Below are 17,113 nucleotides of genomic sequence, written 5' to 3'. Positions count from 1 at the left end.
ATTATATTTTGATTATTGTGACAGATATTGTTTTGTGACATTCTTATTATATTTATTAGTTTTTATTTTATTAATTGATCTATTTCAATTTGTTGTAGCTGCTATGAAAATGTTGCTCATCTCTAATGAACACAATAACAAAAAGTCTGGCAACTTTGAATTTTATGGAAGCGTCGTTTACAAATTGCGCCTGGAAAGTAAATAGTGAAGCGCTTGAAATTTAAATTTATATTTAAAAAACAATGAATTTCAATGAAATTAACCAGCAAATATTTGACACTAAGAAACGTCTAACAGCAATGATTAAAAAAGAAAGGCTTGCGGAGAAGCAAATGGATTCTCTAGCTATTGAGAGCTCAAAATATCACATCGATGTTGGTATGTATGTATTTATGTGTGAGGTGCTCTGCAGTTTTGCAATGTTTACAAATATTGTATCGCTTTGAGCAGCAGCATTTAAGGAAACTTCTGAGCAGCAGCAACGTGAATCTGAAAAAATACTTAAGTTGGTGATTCAACGACGCAAAGATCTGGAAAAACGTGCCACTTTTAATGAAGTTGTGCAAGAAAAAACAGCTGCTGCCAAACAAGACACGGAAGCGATGCAGGAGCACTTGGTCAAGACGAAGCAAGAGCACGACCTACTCAGCGGATGGTGAGCTCCAGATAATATTTATATAATTTACATATTAAAAGCATTCTTTGGTTACAGTGTACGCACTTTATGCAATGCAACCAACACGTTTGTCAGCACAAAGGAATTACCCGCTCGGATTAAAGGTGTCAGTGTTTCCCAAAGCGGAACTCGGTGGATGCCCTTTGATGTGGCTGCAAGTGATTTGGAAGGTCTAAGCACGATGTGGGACCGGCTACAGATACCCAGTGCAAATGCTGATAAGTGGCGACAGCTCATGTCTGTTGATAATCCTCAGAACGACAAGGAAAACAACTATACAACAGCAGCAACATCTATAATTGAAATTGATCTAACCTCGCCAGTGTCCCAGAAATGATTAATCGAACAAAGTGTCATCTTAAAAAAAATGTATTGATATGCTCCAGGGAGTTTCTGTATCAGTAACGGCTGTGTTTTTAAAAGGTCTAATCTCCCAGCTGCAGTCAGCTGTCAATCAAGAGAAACACGCAAATATATTAACATTATTTAAGATTGATATTGGATTAACTTCAATGGGCATTGCATCTATTTTTAGTGCAAACCATTCAACTTATTATATTATATATCCGTCGAGCAATTATTATTGTTTTTGTTTTAAAAACAAATAGATATAGCACTTTTTAATCTACTGAAAAATATGTAAGCAAACAAGGGTATTTATTTAATATAGTGTATAGTTTACTTGATTAAATGTATCAACTTTGCACCTTTCAATCAGATATGTGTTTTTAATTTAAGGCTATTATAAATGGTGTACATTATCTGTTGATTTAGGTATTACAAATGAATATTGTTATTGTCTTGAAAGTAAGAGCGTAGTTAGTGAAAGCGACAATCGCTATCGCAAGTTGCTTGCTTAAAAAATGGGACTGCCGAGAAATCGTTGAGATCAGTTTTCGTCGGAGCTTCAATTGCAACGCGTCGAAAATGTTAACTGTGCTTTTACTTATAATATGTGCAATCGTATTTCTATATCTATCGTATAAATATGCCGTGGATCGTCCCAAAGGCTTTCCGCCTGGTTTGTTAATTAACAACATAGTATCTCTCGAGTGCAATTAATTTTTATTTATTCTGTCAGGTCCTCCACGTTTACCCGTCTTCGGGAGCTACCTGTTTCTGTTGCTGATCAATTATAAATACTTGCATAAGGCCGCGTTAACGCTAAGCAAGTGGTACAAATCGGATATTATAGGCCTATATGTTGGAAAGTTTCCTGTAGCCGTCGTTCACAATGCTGAAGGCGTACGCGCGATATTGAATAACCAGGACTTCGATGGACGACCAGCCATATATGTTGGACAAATGCGTGATCCAGGCGATTCTATACGAGGTTTGCTTAATTTGATTCAAGTTGATTCAACAAGTAAATCATCATTTTGTTCTGTGGAATTCAGCAGATTTCGTAATACTTTATATATATAAATATTTATATGAAATTCTTATCAAGCTTTAATATAATTCAGCAGACTTGATAATCCTTTAAATATATAAATATTTATTTAAAATTTTTCTCAACTTTTTATATTACTTTTCGTTAAAATCTTAAAAACTTTGAGAACCAAATAATATTTTTCAATTTTTGATTCCACAAATAAATTATCAGTTCATTCTGTGGACTGCAGACTTCGTTATCCTTTAAATATTTAAATATTATATTTATTTGAAATTTTTATCAAGCTTTAATAATATTCAGCAGACTTGATAAGCCTTTAAATATATAAATATTTATTTAACATTTTTCTTAACTTTTAATATTACTTTTCGACAGAATTTTGAATACTTTGAGAACAGAATAATATTTTTCAATATTTGATTCAACAAATAAATTATCAGTTCATTTTGTGGAATTCACCAGACTTCGTAATCTTTTAAATATATAAATATTATATTTATTTAAAATTTTTTTCAACTTTTCGCCAGAATCTTGAAAACTTTGAAAACAGAATAATATATTTCAATTTTTAAATGGGATTAGTGCCAACATTAGTATTTATTTTATTGCACTTAATGTTTTGGCTAATCTCTTTTTTATTTGTCTTTATCTTTTTACAACTTCATGAAAAGAAAGAAAGTAATATAATTTTTTTGGATGGCTCTAGAATCAACAAGGAAATTAAATTGTTTATTTTATTTTACCTCTTTGTTTGTCTTTATCTATATTTGACTACTTTACTTTGGACCGAGGAACATGACCCTCTCAATTAGATTATTTTTACTTTTTATTAGCCAAATGGTTATTGCCATCTTTCCTCACAAAATACATTTCAAAAAGTGATAAGCGTTTATGTAGGTTAAGATTGCCATAAAGGCGACACAACAATCTTTCTTGATTTTAATGTTCATATATTTATAACTCTTAGGTATATTCTTCCAAGAGGGCGTACTGTGGAAAGAGCAACGACGCTTCATTCTTCGCTATCTAAGGGATTTTGGGTTCGGTCGACGTTTTGACGAGCTGGAGCTAATAATTAAGGAGGAGATTACCGATATGTTGGATCTTATTCGCAACGGTCCCCGCTATGAGCACGAGCATCATCTGGTCAAACCAGGCGGCTACCGTGTGCAATTACCATTGCTTTTCAGTCCCTTTTCAGTTAATTGCCACTTTCACATTGTCCACAATGAGCGTCAGTCACGTGCTGATATGGCCAAATTAGTGAAACTGTCTCAAATGGGCTTACAGTTTCAGCGTGTTGCCGATGATTATGGAAGGTTGTTGAGCATTATACCATGGATACGCCATTTTTGGCCCGAATCAAGTGGATATAGAGAGTTGAAGGAGGCCAACGTATATGTCCTTGAATACTTTTCAGAGTTTGTGGATCGCCATTTGGCTACCTATGATGACAGTTGTGAACGCAACTTTATCGATCTGTATATAGCCGAAATGAAGAAGAGCCCACCCAAGGAATTCGGCTTCAATCGGGAGCAGTTCATTATGGGCCTTGTAGACTTCTCGTTCCCCGCCTTTTCAGCAATCGGTGTCCAGTTGTCTCTTCTTGTGCAATACTTTTTGCTTTATCCCGAAGTCGCGATACGCATTCAACGTGAGATCGATGAGGTGGTAGGATGTGGTCGCTTACCAACACTGGAGGACCGCAAGAGTATGCCCTATACTGAGGCCACGATTCGGGAGAATCTTCGCATCGAAACTCTGGTCCCCTCTGATATTCCCCACAAGGCTATGGTAGACACTGAGCTGCTCGGCTACAGCATTCCCAAAGTAAGTTGAAGTAATTTTGTCGAGTCTGTTTTATACAAATCTTATGTATCCACAGGGCACAATTGTAATACCCAGCTTATATGCTTATCACTTGGACAAACGAGTTTGGAAGGATCCGGAAAATTTCCGACCTGAGCGTTTTCTAGATGAAAACGGTAAATTCTGCCTCAAATCGGACGTATCCCTGCCCTTTGGGGCTGGCAAACGCCTTTGTGCTGGAGAGACATTCGCCAGAAATATGCTATTCCTTATGACCACAGCAATGTTGCAGAGTTTTGATTACACCCTTGCACCAGGGGACTCTCTACCTGATCTGTCCAAGAATAACAATGGATTAATTATATCACCACCCGATTTTTGGGTGCAAATAAAGGAGCGATCCCATTAAGTTTAAAAAATAAAACATAATCATATAACTATTCAAACCAAATATATTAAGAAATAATAAAATATAGAGTGTCAAAGCTCTCCATGGTTTTTATCCAAAAATTAATTCAAGAGGGGAACACTCAATAATATGTATGCGATTTTTCAGAATTTATCAAAACACCAGGTTTCCAAATGAATATTAAAATATAAGATTTAACATCTGAATTCTAAAATGTTGTTCAAAATTAACTCCCAAGGAGTATAGAATATTTATCATAGTTTTTAAATTACTATTTTATCAATTTTCTTTTACAATTGAAGGGAACTAGATTTTTATATAGAATTTTATTTTAAACACAACTGTGTTGTAGTCTTAATTTATTAACATAGTATATATTACAATTATTTCCTTTAAACCGGTTGCGATAACTTACAAATAATTAGTTAATCATAATTTGTAGGGGTTTGCTTTTAGAGTAGTTATTGATAGATGCGAGTAAATATATATGTATTTATATATATATATCTCACCGACCGATTCCGTGTCATTGTTTATTGCTTTAAATCTTAGTTACTAACTTAATTAAAGTACTAGCCATATAGATTATTTTAATGCCGCGAAGGGACGTCACTTGGCTCAAGCGTCATTGGGTACTTGTAATACTGCATGCACCCCAAAAAAAAAAATTGAACGGCTGTCAATATAAAACCGGGTCAGCTGGGTATTTAAGGGTGCATGTCATCAATATATGCACAGGGAGTTCTTTTCACAACGCCTAACATTTCCAATGTAAGTAAGTTGAGTTTGCGTTAATTAATATATCTGTGTTTTTGTGTTGGAATGGTTATTGGATGGCGGAGTGTTCCATTTAATAGTACGCCTGTTTAATGGCGGCGCTGGTAATCAGAAAAGCGGAGCCTATCAATACGAACGTGATGATTTTTAGAGCGCTAGGCCTACCGGAAGAATCTGTAATTAAGTATCGATACATCGAAGATTAGCACAGTCTCATATTTAAGGATAACAATTTGGATGCTTACTTTTTTTGTTGGGCAATACACGAATGCATTGCTTCTGATCAGTGCTAGCCTGGTAGCTAAATTTGCACTGACAGACGGAATTGCGGCATTCCACATTCTCAGGATCCTTTTCAACAAAACACTCTGTGGCTTTGTTGCAGGGTTCGCCCAAAACTGTCAAGTAATATGAATTGTCTTTAATATATATCGATTTTATAAGCACCAAAGCAACTTACGGCGTTTCGTTTCACAGATTCCGTTCTTCTCGTGCTGCTCCTCTGAGCAGCCGCATTTGCCTTCCGTATTGCAGCTGGCGAGAAGAGGCTTGCACTGCTCATCCTCGATGCACTCATCGTCGAGTTCCTCGGCTGTATAGACAGACAGATGCTTGAATATCTATCAATGGCAGCTGATTGGCTTGGTACATACCTTCCTTAAGACACTCATCCTTGAAGTGGACATAGCCCTTGCGGCATTGGCAGGAGCGCGTCTGCTCTGAGTCCTTAATTGAGGTGCTATTGCTGCGCTCCAGGCAAGCCGTATTGTCTGCACCGCATTCGTCATCCTCCGAGCAGTCGGCCCCAATACCTGAATATAACAGAACAAACATAGAAAAAGATACGCTGATAAATAAAATGTTCGAAAATCAAGATTTTGATATCAAAACTAAGAATTTTGGTCTAAATAATGTGTCGAGAACATATAATTCTTAAATTAAGAAAACACACATTGGTTTTAAGAACATTTCAAATAAGACTAAGTTCTTATTTAAAGAATAAAAAAAAATTAAAATTAAAATTAAAAATTATCTTAATATTTATAAATATATTTTTTAATTTAGATTTATTATACATTTTATTCTCTCTTGGTAATTTTATAAATGTTATTTTAATTTGTTATGGAGTGGGATTCGAAAAAATTCGAAATTGATACGAAATAGAACATATTTATACTTTCCGAACAATTTAAGATTTTTATTCTTGTATCAAGAACTTTGATTTTTTAGATTAATATTCTTAGTATTAGTAATATGGTCTTAAAGTGTTCTTATTTTACGAACAAAACATTTTCTTCTATTTTCTTTTCTTTTTTTTAGCAGTGTACTTAAGCTATTTTGCAAGCCGACTTACCTGCCACACATGCCTCGTCCTTTTCGAAATAGTGATCCTGACACACACAGAATCGATTTGAGCAAATGGAATGATCCACAAGACAACCATCATTGGACTCACACTCTGCTCCCAAGCCATCCTTGTACTCACAGAGTTGACTGATCTCATTGTACTGAGCATACTCTTCACAGGTGCAACGTCTGGGTATCTGGGAATGGCAATAGGATGCACCGAAGGGACTGCATTGGCTGTTCGATGTACAGGACAGATGATACTGAATGGCTGTAGGAATAATTGAAAATTAAATGTTAATTCTATAATCCTCAAATTCACTTTATATAGTACTCACGTTTTCTGCAGTTGCGCAAGTCGCGTTCGTAGAAATAGTTCTTTTGGCATATACAAGTCTTGGATAACTGATCAAACTCATATTCACACTCATCGCTGCTCTCCGCTATCTCACCGAGCTCTGTCATCAAAATAATATGATTTAATAATGCTTAGAGCCATGACTTTTAGATATGTATGTCTTACCTGCAAAACATTTGCCGTTCCGGGCATAAAAGCCTTGTCTGCACAAACAGATCTTGTTAGTACATATCGAGTGGGCCAAACCTGCGCATGACTTGCCATTATCCGTGCAACTGCTGCCATCTAAAAAAAAAAAAAAAATTAAACTTACTGTAGTTTCTATTTTATTTAGATTTCTAGTTTAATACATGATGCAATTATACAAGTTAAGTACCCACTCACCACAAGCCTCATTTTCGAAGCCAGTTATATTCACCATGAGATTGATGTCAACAAACTTCTCTCTCTCTCTCTCTGTCAAAATGCTCTCAATGTGGTGAAAAAGTGGTACTTCACCTTGTATAATTTCACCATGGTCATATCAGACAAAATTCTCTCAGTGTGGTGAATAAAAATTGGCTCTTGTGGTGAGTTTATACACCACCTTGTATAATTATGTTATGGTTTTATATAAGAAATGCCATAAGTGTCATACTCAATGCCATATTTTCTAATAAAATTATACTGAAGAGTCTCTGGAATTCTCTTTATCAATTCTAAAAGCAATCGCTCTTACCGATTTATGCCCGATAAGAACAAAAGCTTAGAAAACAGCTGTTAACAGTAGTATCAGCATGATTCGGCTCTTTCAGATAACCACATTGATAGGAGAGCTTTTTGGGACTTATAAGAGATATAAAGTAACCTCATATGAGGGACTAACGCTCAGTTCTTGGTTGGAAGCAACACAGATATAACAATTGAATATTTTAAAATGAATCGTTGGTTAAATCGGGTAGCTGTGGTGACCGGTTCCAGTTCTGGAATTGGTGCGGCCTGTTGCAAAGATTTGGTGGCCAAGGGCATGGTTGTGGTGGGTTTGGCACGTCGTGAGAACCGCTTGCTGGAGCTGAAGGCACAACTACCTGAGGATCAGGCAGCCCGCTTCCATGCCCGGAAATGCGATGTGAGCGATGAGCAGCAAGTGATTGATACATTTAGCTGGATTGATAAGACTCTGGGAGGTGCTGATGTGTTGGTGAACAACGCGGGTATTGTTCGTTTCACAACGATCATTGGTGAGGGAAACAGCGCCGATTTACGTGCCACACTGGACACCAATGTCCTGGGTGTTGCGTGGTGTACACGCGAGGCCTTCCGGTCGCTGGAGCGACGCCAAATCAACGATGGACATGTCGTTATCGTCAACAGCGTTGCCGGTCACGGAGTTCCCGTTCTCCCCAACTTGAGCCTAAACATGTATGCGCCCTCCAAGCACGCCATCACTGCCATGACTGAAGTGTTGCGGCAAGAGTTTCTAAACAAAGGCACCAAAATCAAGATCACCGTAAGCATTGAGTAATTCTCTTTATCCATATACTTCTTGATCTCCCATTTTTTTTTCACAGAGTGTCAGCCCGGGCGCCGTCGATACCGAAATTGTTGACAAGAGTCTGTTTCCAAAAATTGAGGACTTTCCTTTGCTGAGCTCTGAGGATGTTGCCGATGCCATCACCTACTGCATTCAGACACCGCCCAATGTTCAGATTCACGAATTGATCATTAAGCCGGTGGGTGAGAAAAACTAAACTCAACTTTGAAACTGAAACTACTTGATCTGACTAAATATATTTGGTGCTCTTTTCATGCTATGAAATTGTTTAAAAAATATGAAAAAGGTCTATTTAATTTTATAAAGTCGTCTAGCTCAAACTTTATAAAGTACTTGTAAAAAACAAGGCGTTTCTATTCTACAGAGATTAGACAGAATCTTGATATTTTTATAAACTTATACGTTAAAATAAGATTATTTTGGATGCATTATAAATAATTTATATAAATAAATTTAAATTTTAAAATAATGATGAGATATACAGATTATATTGGATCCATCATAAAGCAAATTTCCAAAGGAGATTGTTAAATTTTTCAAGAATGATATAAGTTCTTAGAGAGCTGAGATTGCGAAGAAAGTAAAATATTCTTATTCTTAAATATGTATTTAGGATAAAATTGTTAAATTAAGAAAATTTGAGGTTAAAACGAGTCAACATTAAAAAAGTCAAAGAAGCCAAAAAAATAATCTTACAGAATCCCAAAAATCAGAATATTACTGAAAAAAAGTGCTTGAATCAAGAATTTTGTACTTGATTTAAGAAAATCCGGGACAACCGCTATTCTGACACCTTATTGGATTGATTTTATCGTAGAATCCCAAATCTTTTTCTGTTTACTTACATTTCTTGTCATCAGCATCATCGTCATCGCGACTCGATCCCAAGGTTGAATACGTCTTGATATCCTCGTTATCATACCGAAAGATGGCCGGCAATCGGCGTCGATTGTTTTGAGTATTTGTTGAGGTGTGTCGACTGCTGACGCTGGTTGAGGTGGTTGTTGTAGTTGTTGCCGCATTTTTAACACTGCGACCCAACTCTTTAAGCTCGTACTTCTCGATGCTCGTCTGCACGGCAATTTCACGGGATCTACGGGGCGTTAAGAGGACTTCGCTGTCACCATTTGTCAGCGATAGTGTAGCCTGGGCAGAGGCATCTTTGTGTGTGGGTGAAGCATGGACATACGCCTTGGCAAACTGTTTTCTGGACGGCACAAAGCTGTTGGGAATGATTGTTGTGACGGGGAAATCTGGTTCAGTTGTGTCTGTGTTGGGTTCAGTTTCAGTGGTTTCGATATCATCAGCGGTGGTTTCAGTGCCCGCTGTAGTGCCCGCTGTAGTACCTTCTGTAGTACCCTCTGTGGTGGTAGTACTCGTAATCGTCTCATCGACAATGGTACACACTAGACCCACGCAGGCGGCACTAGCGCCCAGTGCATCACAGTCCTCATTAACGACGCACGCATCATTTTTTTCTATATCAAGCAAAGTTTTTAGTACAATCTGGAATTCAGTAGTATTAGCGGATGACCTTACCCATTGATTTGCGACGACATATGTTTCCATATCTGTGATAATAGCCATTTGCACAGGCACATACGTTCTCCTGACAACTGACTGATGCTCGATCGTAACCAAAGAAACACTCCAAGTCCTAATGAAAAAAATTAACTTATTTTGTGAAAAAAATACTCGAAAATTCAGAAAATCTGTGAAATATTTTAAGTGCTCTTAATTGAGAAGAGTCTTTTAATATTGACATTTTTTTTTTAATTACAAAGTATAAGTTTTCCTAAATTTTTACGATAATTTTATTCCTGTGGCTGCATAGTAGCCTTTCTAGCTTAAGGGCCGGTTTTTCAATGTCTCCTTAAATTTTATCAATGAAATATTTTCAAATTTCTGTGATATAGTTATCAAATCCCTTAAATACAGGTGTGTTCCTGAAATCTCTAGAGTTTTTGAAGAGAATTGCTTTTGAAAACAGCCGTTTCAAGTGTCGGTGTTCCTCAAATTTCAGAGTTTTTTCATACATATTTTCGAAGTCAAAAAAATCGGTTTTCTTCCAGTTTCAACAACATTTTAAGGTTGAGAAATATTAATTATAATTTACAAAATTAAAAAAATGGATTTTATGCATTTTTATTAAAATTAAAAATTCATTTAGTTAAATTCAAAAATTATTTCATTTTGTGAAATCTCTCAAGAATTTTCTTGACATTTGAATGCAATGCTTGCTTGTTTCAGGGTTGCTTTGGCGCTGTTAGAGATTTGTAGAACACCTCTGATAAACATTGAAAAACCGGGTTATACAGTTAAAATTTGGATTACAGAGTTATAGAATGAAATATATGGTGAACTGCCATATTTCATTCTATAACTCTGTAATTCATGCTGATTAGGAAAAACCTTTCTAAATTTAAAAATATTCGTTCATTAACTCGAAAATAAAGTGTATCAAACATATTTCTAAAACTGAGCACGAATATCGAATATTTTAGGGCGATTTTAGAGTAAGAGTTATACGAGTCTATTTGGGTATTTGATGGCATACCGTTTCGCAGGGCTCATTGAGTCCATTCAGTGGCCTACATTTGCCTCGCAGATAGGTTTGGCCATCGGCGCAATCGCAGACCCCGGTTTTACAACTGGCTCCCGTTGGCATAAGATTGCATTGAACTGAGTCTTGGCATGCGTCACCAATCTGCGAGCTCTTCAAGCATTGTGTGAAGTTTTCCGAGAAGACCGTGTCAAAGCTGGAGCATTCGCATTGACTCGAATCTGGGCCACAGCTGGAGCCATCAGCTGTGCAGTCCGCGTCGCTTTCACATGGCCAGATCACAGCCAATGCACCGCCATCTCCTAAAAGAAAACCAGCTTATTATTGTCTATTTAAAGAGTTTTATTATTTGTCTGCTTCGATGACTTGACGCCATAGCCAATATCGACTAATTTTCTATGTTTGTCAGCAGACTTTCACCTTCAATAATATTATGAAATTAGATATAATTACATTGACAAAGGTCAACCGAATCAAATTGTTATATAGATAACTAGAATACTCGAAGATAATTAGATATTGATTTCTTATTAACCTGTTAACCCCTTCAATACATATATGTCTTTGAAAGTATGTTCTTAAATTCATATTTCACTGGAAAAATCTAACATTAAATCATTATTTAGTTTAAGTTAATTTTGAAAATTCCCTGTGGAACAAACGGTTCTGCCAAAAGTTTATTTAATTGGACAACCAAGTGACTTATATGACTTGTATTGCAATTATTCATTTCCAATTAAAACACATTTAAGACTCGGCGCACACGCGAAAACCAAACTCTCACAGACTCAAGGATATCTGGCTAATTGCCTTATAATTTACCAACAAAGCCAATATGTTTGTTAAACTTCTCACTTATTTATACTCACGTGAGTTCCCGCGGCTCTCTAGCTAGAGTCCCCAACCTGTCACCTAACTATAGCTACAGTTTGAAAAATAACTGGGTACAATTCCTACACTGCCAAGTTTAAAATCTGTTATATACCTGTCTTGTTAAAAATTCTGCTATAACACTGAAAATGTTTTAGTTAGCATGAATCGTGCTCATAATAATAAATAATGTATCAAAAAATAAACAGAAATGTGATTCAAATTAACAAAAATTATTCAATGAAAATTAATATTATAAAAATATAAAAATATTAATTAAAGTAGAAAATCAAACACTTTTTATATTTTAAATATGAGAACAGCTGAAATTTTTAATGGCCTGCATTATAAACTAATTATAATTAATTAATTAGACCTTAGACTTGGCACACGTCTAAAGAGCAACGTTTACCAAGTAACAGACTTGCAGACCCGCTGTGTTCCCAATAGTTAATTAACTGATTAAAAATCCAGCTTTCGACTTTAATGTTGGCAGCATTTTGCGGCTGTTACGGTTTCCAGCACGCAAGCGAGCCTGCAAAAATTAATTACGTATACGCCAACAACTTCCGGTTGTTAAGAAACAAAAAAAACAAGAGCCAAAGCAAATGGGAAAAACACAGGAAAATAAAGAAAGAAATAACTATGCCGCATACAAAACAGTTTTTAAGAGCTCTGAAATTTTGCTCGTCACTTTGACACTTTAATTTCCATTTTCCGTGGCCTGCAAAACAATTTCTCAGGCCTTTGGCTGGGCGTTTTGAAGGGTGGGTGCTTAGGTCAATAGGGCAAAGCACTTGACCTTGATTGCGTTTGCATTAATTACTTTTGTTGTTTAATATTATGACTGACTTGGTCAGTGTTTTTGTTTTTATTTTCTCTTCTCCCATTTTTTTTTTTTTTTTTTTTGTGTTTGTATGTTTCCTTTTATTATTTGTATTCCAATTTGGCAGACCCTCGAAGGAGCCTCAAACCATTATTATTTTTGCACTGAACGACGACTTTAATTCAATTACCGGCCATTGCCCACAATGATTTTAATAGTAGGGGTATTGAGGATAAAAACAGTTTGGGTTTTCCAAGTTGCTTGTTTGTGTATACCTTGCAGATTAAGCAGAGCGAAAAGGACACCGAGTGTTACAATAAGTTTCAGTTTTGCCATTGTTTGCACAGATCACGAATTAATTTTAAATTAAATTGCACTTCGGGCCACATTCACGTCCAAATCGCTACTAAAATTTTCCCAATGGGTAAAATGGTAAAAACGGTAATTGTTAGTAGCCCCATTAAGTGTTTGATTACGCTAATCTTATCGGAAGTACTACATTTACAAAAATGTACATATAGTATATTGGTTCCTAAAAAAGTGACATATGCCAATTGTACGATTTACCAGTTAATCAGTTAATCAGAGTATAGTTCAAGCTAAAGTATTAAGTTCGGCTTTAATTAATGGTTATTTGTTGCTAAGGCTTAGTTAAATAATAATTGCTCATGCTAAATATTAAGAATTTAATCTCGCAATCTGTCAAGTTTCTTTTAATCAGCAACAGAGCGACAAAAAACCTAACTTATCGATATCTAACACCTGGCTATGGACACCTGTTCACTTATTTATTGAACACACTAAAAAGTTTTTAATTTGTCGACCAACACAACAACGTCAACAGTATGATTTCACAGTGCTTAGCTGAATGGATTCTAATGACTAAGAGATTCTAAAGATACGCTTATTATTCATACCATAGATGCAGGGCTTCGGTTTCGATACGTCCCGAAATAACTATTTCGGTAATAGATTCAAATTCAGTAATTTTCTTTAGGTATGACATCGAAATCATTAAATACGCCTAGAAGTCCAAAAAATATCAATTTTCTAGATGATACAAATTTAAATGCAGAATCAATTTCGGGGCCAAGTCATGATCAAAACGATATTCCGCTTGAAAATCGGTTAAATTTTGATGAAGCTATGAGAGGTCAAAGTTTTTGAAAATATGTTAAGGGGTATGTATGGAAAATTGGATGATATATGGCTTAGTATCGAAAAAATATCAACTTTTTTAGATGATACAAATTTAAATGCAGAATTAATTTAAAGACAAAATCATGATCAAAATGATATTCCGCTTGAAAATCGGTTAAGTTATGATGAAGTTATGAGAGGTCAAAGTTTTTGAAAAAATGTCAAGGGGTATGTATGGAAAATTGGATGATATATGGCTTAGTATCGAAAAAATATCAAATTTTTTAGATTATACAAATTTAAATGCAGAATTAATTTAGAGGCGAAATCATGATCAGAATGACATTCCGCATGAAAATTGGTTAATTTTTGATGAAGTTATGAGAGGTCAAAGTTTTTGAAAAAATGTCAAGGGGTATGTATGGAAAATTGGATGATATATGGCTTAGTATCGAAAAAATATCAAATTTTTTAGATTATACAAATTTAAATGCAGAATTAATTTAGAGGCGAAATCATGATCAAAATGATATTCCGCTTGAAAATCGGTTAAGTTTTAATGAAGTTATGAGAGGTCAAAGCTTTTGAAAAAATGTCAAGGGGTATGTATGGAAAATTGGATGATATATGGCTTAGTATCGAAAAAATATCAAATTTTTTAGATTATACAAATTTAAATGCAGAATTAATCTAGAGGCGAAATCATGATCAAAATGATATTCCGCTTGAAAATCGGAATCGAAGTTATGACAGTTTGAAGTTGGCCAGACTTCGGACTTAGGCACTTACAAGTCAAAATTTTTGTCCAATTCTACATGATTTTTTACAAAAAAATGAAAGGTCCCAGAAACGAGCTTAAATTGTTGTTTTATACTAATTAAGATATAAGGAGTTGATTAAAAGCGAAAACTTGAGATTTAAAATTTTGAATTTTCAAAATTCCAAAGGGTCTATGCTTTAAAATCGGATCCAAGATCTAGAGGCGAAATATTTTTTTAACAAACTTAGTTAAATTTTGAATGCAGAATGAATAAAAACGCCAAATCATGATCAAAATGACAGTCCGTTTGAAAATCTATTCAGTTTTGTTCAAGTTATGGCAGTTGGAAATTTATCAACTCTTTGGACTAGCAACTTTACCACACCGTACCGGTTTAAGCGTTTCGATATTCGGTTCTTGACAGAGAATTTATTTCGGTTACGGTTTCTGTTCCGGTAATAAAAATGAAACGGTTAGTTTCGGTTAACGGTTGCTGTACCGGTTCCGGTGTTATTCCCTGTCTAGATAAAATGAGGCTGATTTTAAACTTGAAAATAAAATGTACTTTAACAAGCAGAAGCACGACTCTCGACTGCTTAGGTTTGTTTAGAAATACACTACAAAATCGATATTTACTATGAAAAAAACTTGATATTAAGTTTTTGTGTCTAGTGCAATAATAAGTATGTATTTATTACGACACTACATACACACCTATCCTATGTCCTTAAGAGTAGGTCTCCCAGTAAGTACCATTGATAACTGTTATTCATTATTTATAAATCCATGTGCTATTCTTAAGTAAACAAAACGGTTCATACGGAAATAGCACACAAAAGAAAGTGTATGAGTGTGTGAATGATGTGTCCCGAACTAAAGTCATAATTGTTCTGCTAATTGATTACCTGATCCTGAACAACATTCTTTTTACATACGTAGACCTACAAAATTTTGAAAAAGAGGTGTGTAAAACATAATTGAATTGAAAACTTGAAAAGAATTTTTTTTTACTCCAGATTTTATGAATTAAATAAATAATAATACATTACAAAATTATACTTAATAATAATAAGCCTGTGAACATGGTTTACATTAGTTTATGATAAGTTTTAAGCTCTTAAAACTACTGAAGGTCAGTAACTGAACTTATTATTTAAAAGAAAAAAAAAAAAGAGAGAAAAATGAAGAGCAGGGGATAAAAAAAAATATGTGCTTGAATATTTAAACCAATATACAAACATAATATGATAAAAATGTATACTATAATGCCACACTACATAAGCACTGAAGGAACTAGAAAATAGTTTATTGAGCTGCGCCTATTTTGTGAGTATATTAAGGCTAGCTAGCTTACTTGTTTCATTCATCAAGCTTCATAAGTCTTTTAGCCCAGTTTTGTGGTCTGTTTGTGCCTTTTATCCAGACAAAACGTGAAAAGACATTTTGTGGCTGTAAAAATGCTTTGACACGCACGCGATTCAGGGGAAAATACTCACAGCAGGTACATATAGGGAGAGTCCTGGTAGATATATACGTAAATCCCATAATATATCTATTAGCACATACACACAATGTCAACTATAATGCAAGGCCGTCTATTTTTATATTTTCTGGTGCAATTTGTAATCGAAGAATCTATCATAATTATAAATTTTAACTTGGTTAATATATGCACGTCTTAATTATATCTGTCATTGCTGAAAATGTCTCCCAATTAAATGAATCAAATATGTCAAAATGAAGTGCACTAAGTAATTATATTAGATATATTCAAGCAATATTTTGTTTTTGTTTAACCAAAATGGCTCCAATTGCATTTAAATTAAATTAATTCATACTCATATGCATTTGCTAATACAAATCCTTCTTAATCAGGTGTGTTCTAGAAAGAAAATCTAACCATAGCTCATACATTTTTCGTTTATTTTAATGTGGTTGAAATTTCTGGAACACATGCACACAAATATAACTTTCTTACAAATTAAAATTTAATTTCTACATTTGAAAAAATATAACATGAATAAATATTACGGACATTAAAAACCAGAACTCTCAGACAAGTCCATTAAAAATCCGTAGATTTGGTTTGAATAGAAAATTCGTAATATGCCTTATTACTATATAGTTAAAACAAAGTTACGTTTATTTTGTTTTGTATATGACCTCTTATTATTGTTGTGCGGGTGTGAGACTATGTTAGTATGTATGTGTGTCTGCTTGTCGCATTTATCCGTGTCACGTATAAATACATACATATATACACGCATACGTATGTATATATGTATGTAGGGCAGTAATACGGCATTCGGTGTTTCTGTGAATATAATGAATTGGAATGCGCTGAGCAATGGCGGTCCGCGTATAATGACCTCCACGACCCTTTTATTGTAACACACATTTGTATTCCACTTACGACATATATTTTTATTCAATCAATACTCATTAAATTTTCCAAAAACTTGTAATTATTAACAATCGACGCGTCGGTTGACAGCACCGAAATTTGATTAGGACAAAAAATTGTTAACTATGAATTTAATATCTATTTACTTTACTACTCCACTAGATTTAAATATGTATTTTGATTGTATTATTAAATTCGCATTTATTCACAAAACACGTTATTCAAGTAAATTTCAATGCAATTT

At 34.7% G+C, this 17,113-nt stretch overlaps 4 protein-coding genes across 5 annotated transcripts; 3 read left to right on the top strand and 1 right to left on the bottom strand.

Annotated features, from left to right (window-relative positions):
• Nucleotides 1-131: 131 nt before the first annotated feature.
• On the top strand, nucleotides 132-1,059 carry LOC117790718 (kinetochore protein Spc25). 2 transcript variants are annotated; one of them, XM_034630259.1, is made up of 3 exons: nucleotides 132-382; nucleotides 451-655; nucleotides 713-1,059. In XM_034630259.1, exons 1-3 carry the CDS (start codon nucleotides 373-375, stop codon nucleotides 1,011-1,013), a joined length of 516 nt encoding a protein of 171 aa, XP_034486150.1. In that variant the 5' UTR covers nucleotides 132-372; the 3' UTR covers nucleotides 1,014-1,059. The 2 variants fall into 2 exon arrangements, with proteins under 2 accessions (XP_034486150.1, XP_034486148.1); XM_034630257.1 differs by having other exon boundaries at nucleotides 133-378.
• Nucleotides 1,060-1,574: 515 nt separating this feature from the next.
• Nucleotides 1,575-4,359, top strand: LOC117790411 (probable cytochrome P450 304a1). The gene is made up of 4 exons (XM_034629856.1): nucleotides 1,575-1,697; nucleotides 1,758-2,009; nucleotides 3,040-3,902; nucleotides 3,958-4,359. Exons 1-4 carry the CDS (start codon nucleotides 1,604-1,606, stop codon nucleotides 4,288-4,290), a joined length of 1,542 nt encoding a protein of 513 aa, XP_034485747.1. The 5' UTR covers nucleotides 1,575-1,603; the 3' UTR covers nucleotides 4,291-4,359.
• A 463-nt stretch (nucleotides 4,360-4,822) lies between these two features.
• Nucleotides 4,823-12,965, bottom strand: LOC117790746 (prion-like-(Q/N-rich) domain-bearing protein 25). Its single transcript, XM_034630292.1, has 11 exons — nucleotides 12,841-12,965; nucleotides 10,864-11,171; nucleotides 9,846-9,963; nucleotides 9,152-9,784; nucleotides 6,938-7,057; nucleotides 6,753-6,872; nucleotides 6,422-6,685; nucleotides 5,721-5,879; nucleotides 5,528-5,659; nucleotides 5,313-5,465; nucleotides 4,823-5,241 (listed from the first exon to the last, which is right to left on the bottom strand). The coding sequence occupies exons 1-11, from the start codon at nucleotides 12,899-12,901 to the stop codon at nucleotides 5,141-5,143; spliced, it is 2,169 nt and encodes a 722-aa protein (XP_034486183.1). The 5' UTR covers nucleotides 12,902-12,965; the 3' UTR covers nucleotides 4,823-5,140.
• LOC117790747 (farnesol dehydrogenase-like) lies at nucleotides 7,635-8,576 on the top strand. The gene is made up of 2 exons (XM_034630293.1): nucleotides 7,635-8,261; nucleotides 8,323-8,576. The coding sequence occupies exons 1-2, from the start codon at nucleotides 7,689-7,691 to the stop codon at nucleotides 8,500-8,502; spliced, it is 753 nt and encodes a 250-aa protein (XP_034486184.1). The 5' UTR covers nucleotides 7,635-7,688; the 3' UTR covers nucleotides 8,503-8,576.
• Nucleotides 12,966-17,113: the final 4,148 nt, after the last annotated feature.

This window comes from Drosophila innubila (genome assembly GCF_004354385.1).
Source record: "Drosophila innubila isolate TH190305 chromosome 3R unlocalized genomic scaffold, UK_Dinn_1.0 2_E_3R, whole genome shotgun sequence".
NCBI lineage: Eukaryota > Metazoa > Arthropoda > Insecta > Diptera > Drosophilidae > Drosophila > Drosophila innubila.
The sequence above is the reverse complement of the archived record's forward strand: the minus strand, read 5'-3'. Positions and strand labels throughout refer to the sequence as shown.

Coding starts and splice junctions, on each gene's coding strand:
- LOC117790746 (XM_034630292.1), bottom strand. CDS start 12,901: ATGGCAAAACTGAAACTTATTGTAACACTCGGTGTCCTTTTCGCTCTG. Junction 11,172..12,840: donor CGCTCTGCTTAATCTGCAAG/GTATACACAAAC, acceptor GTTTTCTTTTAG/GAGATGGCGGTGCATTGGCT. Junction 6,873..6,937: donor GAACGGCAAATGTTTTGCAG/GTAAGACATACA, acceptor TTTTGATGACAG/AGCTCGGTGAGATAGCGGAG.
- LOC117790411 (XM_034629856.1), top strand. CDS start 1,604: ATGTTAACTGTGCTTTTACTTATAATATGTGCAATCGTATTTCTATAT. Junction 2,010..3,039: donor TCCAGGCGATTCTATACGAG/GTTTGCTTAATT, acceptor TATAACTCTTAG/GTATATTCTTCCAAGAGGGC. Junction 3,903..3,957: donor TCGGCTACAGCATTCCCAAA/GTAAGTTGAAGT, acceptor ATGTATCCACAG/GGCACAATTGTAATACCCAG.
- LOC117790718 (XM_034630257.1), top strand. CDS start 243: ATGAATTTCAATGAAATTAACCAGCAAATATTTGACACTAAGAAACGT. Junction 379..450: donor AAAATATCACATCGATGTTG/GTATGTATGTAT, acceptor CGCTTTGAGCAG/CAGCATTTAAGGAAACTTCT. Junction 656..712: donor CACGACCTACTCAGCGGATG/GTGAGCTCCAGA, acceptor CTTTGGTTACAG/TGTACGCACTTTATGCAATG.
- LOC117790747 (XM_034630293.1), top strand. CDS start 7,689: ATGAATCGTTGGTTAAATCGGGTAGCTGTGGTGACCGGTTCCAGTTCT. Junction 8,262..8,322: donor GCACCAAAATCAAGATCACC/GTAAGCATTGAG, acceptor TTTTTTTCACAG/AGTGTCAGCCCGGGCGCCGT.